Below are 4,797 nucleotides of genomic sequence, written 5' to 3'. Positions count from 1 at the left end.
GCACAGTGTCCAGTACAGGGGCTGTGTGAGCAATAGGAGATAATATACACAAAGCATAGTTATGTGGCATATAATTGGTAAATAAATGCAATCATTGTTAGTGCTAATTTTTTAAGGATTTACGGGGAGTAGGTAATCTGAGCCCTTGTCCATTGTTCTTAACCCACCTTCCTTCTGTCTCAGAGTGGGTAAAGTCCAAATAAAAACAAAACAAAAACCGTTTTACACTAAGGTAACCAGTTTCAGTAACTCCGCTCAAGGCAGCCTTGTCGCGCCCCCAGCCCCAAGCCCAGTTTCTTTCTTGTAAAGTATGCATGGACCCCAAAATGGAACTACCAAAATGTTTTCTGAAAACCTTATCTGTCATGTAAGAGTCCTGACCACGCCGTGGATGGCTCATTGTGCTGCTAACCTTTGGTGACCAGACGTCCCACTTTTGGCAGGGCCATCCTGATTTTTAACAAATTTTCCTGGGTCCCGCGGTGTTTTAAAAAAGTCCAGATTTTTGGAAAGAATGTACGACAAGCTAGGGTATACGGTTTTATCAATGGTGTCCCGCTTTATCAATGTTAAAATCTGGTCACCTTACTTTACACGTAACATTAAGAGTAGCAACTGGGAAGCAATCACTCGGGGCCAGGCTCTTACCATTGGTAGGTGTCTGTCAGTCCCGATCTGTAAAAGGAAGATAGCAAGACTCTTTTAGGAAATAGCAATCTGATAAACATAAAAGCCCACTGCTGTTGAGTTGATTTCAACTCACAGTGACCTTATAAAACAGGGAAGAATTGCCCCATAGGGGTTCCAAGTCTGTGATCTCTACAGAAGCAGTCTGCCAGAGCGGCTGGTGGTGTCGAACCACCAACCTTTCAGGGCGCTTAAACGCTGTGCCGCTAGGGGTCCTTCAAGGTAAATATACTATCAAACATTTATTCTGGGTTGAGCGCTCATTATAAAGTTCAGTACAAAGATATACAACGTAGCTTGGCCCTGAAAATAAAAGGCAATGGAGTTGATAATCTGAAATTTTCTGATATTATGATACGTCAGCCAATAACCAGAACTATTACTGAGTGATACAAACAAGACATGCTGCAGGAGGAAAGTATGGGGTCCAGCGCCCAAAGAAAAGGGTTCATTTGAGATGAGCTATCACTAACAGTAACAAAAGCACCATTATTACCACTAATGGTCGGTGGGTGTGGGGGAGGGGGAGAGAAGCAGACAAGAGAAGAATAGAACTTTCCATTTAAAACATCAAAACAGCAATATAGAAAAAGAAAAAAAAAAACAGCAATATAGAATCTGTGGCTGCCTTCACAGTATGTTTGCCAATTAGTTCTTATCTAATTTGAGAAATGTTATAAGTATTCATGAAAACTTCAGTTCTTTATAAAATTTTTGGAGATTACAGATCTGAAGTGATCAAGACTTAGAAGGATTCAAATATGCAAAAATCTAGAGAGCATGAACAGAAGTCAAGAGACTAGAGAAATATACATTTCCCTTTCATTGGGAGAGAGAAATTTGGATATTCTCAGATAATAGGTAAATATTTAATCTGTTATGAGGAAAAGTTTCCTGAAGGAAGGAAACAAGCAAAGAAAACAGACCAATTAATCTTTCAACAGCTGAGCTACCTTGCCATGTGTGATTTTAATTGTCCTTAATAATAATATATTTTTAAAAATCAGCAAATCACCAGGCTCTTTCATTCTAAAGAGTCTGCCTTTCAATTTCAAATCCACAATTTTCCCAGGGCTTCTTTCTAACACTCCAGCAATCGTAAGAAGTTAGTAATCTAACTGATGAAAAGCATTTTTCCAGAACATTTATCCCCTTCCTTCTGGATCCTCACCAGTAGAGCAATTCACATGAGTTGGGTTACAAAATCTAGTTACTCACTGTGGAAGTTGGGATCTTGGAAAAACATCAGCTATGTAAGTGTTTCTTCACCATACGGATGGCTAGAGTAACAGGATACAGTCAGACTCTCGTGGCTTTCCCAGGTATCATCTGGGCAGAAGGACTGCCCCTTTAGACACGAGGAAACCTTTCACTTCATGTCATTTATTTTTTAAGTCTGGCATAGCAGAGAAGACCTCGTGGAAAACAGAGGTTTCTACCTTTGGTTGGCTGAGGAAGTCACCGTGGCTTGCTGGCCAACCGCGCATACACAGGAGTGGTAGTTCAATTAGAAACACGATTCTCTGTCTCATCTCCCAGACCTTCTCTCCATGCTTAGGAATTTATTTCCCAGACAGTGACTTGAACACAAGGCACTCCCAACAGCTCAAACAAGACCCCGAGGGACGAAAGAACCAAAGATGGGGAGCATGCTTATTCTACATGTTAGCTTAGGAGCCATTTCTACTAGCTTTCTCTCACATCTGTATGGTTTCCCAGCTTCTAAGTGCCTACAGAGGTACACCAAGCCTAACTGAGAGTAAATGTAACAAGAGCACAGGAGAGGGGGGAAAAAAACCCAAACAAACCAGGAGCCAGATATAAAAGGAAACCCCCCATCTCTTCCCCCCCCCCCTCTAGTTCTTTTTTCTTTAAATCATTTTATTAGGGGCTCATATAACTCTTATCACAATCCATATATAAAAGGTTTTTTTTATTATGTCACTGATAGGAAGATGATTGAGTTAAAGAGTACTGATTAAAACAAGGCTATGGATCCTGGGATGGTATGTACATCCAGCTCCAGAATATTAAGTGCATACTTGGCAGGCATTTGGCAATTCTCCACCATGACTTACCATGGTTACAGTTAGTGGTGTTTTGGAGAGTTAAGACAGACGGCACTTTGGTGAGAGATCAATGTGACAGGGGAGGTAGTATAAGCTGAGGTTAGCCAGTACTACAATGGGAATATCTCAATCTTGGAGTCAAAGGAAATGTTTTGTTGAATTAGCCTTAAGTTTAGAGAGCAAGGGGACAGGTTAGGTTTCCATTTTGTGATAAAATGGTTTGGTGAGGCACACCAAACCACCTGGCACCGACCCCTGTAGAAGCTGAGAGGGCTACTGAGCCCACCGCAATAGCTTTCGGTGCTTCTGCACTTCTCAGACACCGATGGTACAACATCACAAGCCGAAGGGTTCCGTGCACAGCCTGTTTTTCCCAGATTTTGCTTTGATAATGGGGGTGGGTGGGTGGTGATCTACTTTTTCTAATTAGATTTTCTAATTCATGTTATTGGTTGGATTCTTGCAAAACTGATTATAGAAGGTAGCCAGATTAAAAAAAGAAATTGTACAAAATTTGTGGAACTAGTTACAGATTTTATGTGCATGTTGTAGGTAGAAATGAGAAGTGAGTAAGTTCTTAAGCACCTGGGTGTCCACCCCCAACCCAGTAAGGCCTGCACACTAGGAGGGGGACGTCCAGCTACCTTTGAAACATAGGATTGCCACATAAAAGGTATGATTTTTAAATAATACACATCTATACTTGGAGATCTGAAGAATTTCAAAACTTCATTTGGTTAAAGAATGGTTTTGAAATGATTAAGAAGGCCAGGGAAAGTCTAAACTTAAACCAATAATTAAAATTTGTAATTAGCTTTTTGTTATGATTAGTTCTGACATATTATGACTATGATCTCAAACTGAGGTGAAGGGCATCAGCTTGCTCAATCAGCTTTCTCTACCTAACACAAGCCTCAGGACAAAGGAATGAAGTAGGAAGGAAATGAACATTTATTGTGTTGCTATTCCATGTACATATTTAAACTACACTGTTTCATTCCATGCTCAAAACAACCTTGTGCTACTATCACCACTTAATGGTCAAGAAAACCAACACTTGGAGAGATGAAGGAGCTTGCCTAAGGTCTTTACTGGTATGTATAACTGGCAGGGAAACTTAATTTTAACTTTTTATAATCTGAGGGATCTAGCACTTTCATGAGGAGAAAGGCCAGGATGTACTCGCTCCTCCCCCTGCTGAGGATAGCAAAAGGACTGATCATATTGCTGATATTATTACATTATGATCCAGGAGCGGGATTGCAGAAACATAACTAAATACTTTGTATCTAGTGATGCGCACTTGAGTAAAGTCTGCAGAAAGAAAGGAGTCCAACTTGGGGGCAGTTAATGGCTGACTGCGGTGGGTGATCTCCCTTAAGACAGCTCAGGTAGCTACTGGGTAGGAAGCCCTTAGGGGCCACTTACCCCAGCCCTTGATTTCACATGGAAAGTCACTGAAGCATGACAGGAATGAAGGTTTTCAATTCAGGGACACTTGGGGATCAAGGCCCAGCTCCACACCAACGCTAGGCTCTTGGTTCAGTCTGTAACATCAAGAGGCTTAATTTAAGCCAGAGGGGTAATATCAGCACAGTGTCCAGTACAGGGGCTGTGTGAGCAATAGGAGATAATATACACAAAGCATAGTTATGTGGCATATAATTGGTAAATAAATGCAATCATTGTTAGTGCTAATTTTTTAAGGATTTACGGGGAGTAGGTAATCTGAGCCCTTGTCCATTGTTCTTAACCCACCTTCCTTCTGTCTCAGAGTGGGTAAAGTCCAAATAAAAACAAAACAAAAACCGTTTTACACTAAGGTAACCAGTTTCAGTAACTCCGCTCAAGGCAGCCTTGTCGCGCCCCCAGCCCCAAGCCCAGTTTCTTTCTTGTAAAGTATGCATGGACCCCAAAATGGAACTACCAAAATGTTTTCTGAAAACCTTATCTGTCATGTAAGAGTCCTGACCACGCCGTGGATGGCTCATTGTGCTGCTAACCTTTGGTGACCAGACGTCCCACTTTTGGCAGGGCCATC

The 4,797-nt window shown here is 41.4% G+C and overlaps 1 protein-coding gene across 1 annotated transcript in view; it reads right to left on the bottom strand.

Moving 5' to 3' along the window:
• Positions 1–4,797, bottom strand: part of NARS2 (asparaginyl-tRNA synthetase 2, mitochondrial) — a 111,424-nt gene that overhangs the window by 2,354 nt on the left and 104,273 nt on the right. Inside the window, exon 13 of the mRNA XM_030886447.2 lies at positions 649–675. Coding sequence (XP_030742307.1) covers positions 649–675 — 27 coding nt within the window. The remainder of the gene's footprint in view (positions 1–648; positions 676–4,797) is intronic.

This window comes from Echinops telfairi, unplaced genomic scaffold (genome assembly GCF_000313985.2).
Source record: "Echinops telfairi isolate 266 unplaced genomic scaffold, ASM31398v2 ScPeMD7_1713;HRSCAF=2227, whole genome shotgun sequence".
Lineage (NCBI taxonomy): Eukaryota > Metazoa > Chordata > Mammalia > Afrosoricida > Tenrecidae > Echinops > Echinops telfairi.
The sequence above is the reverse complement of the archived record's forward strand: the minus strand, read 5'-3'. Positions and strand labels throughout refer to the sequence as shown.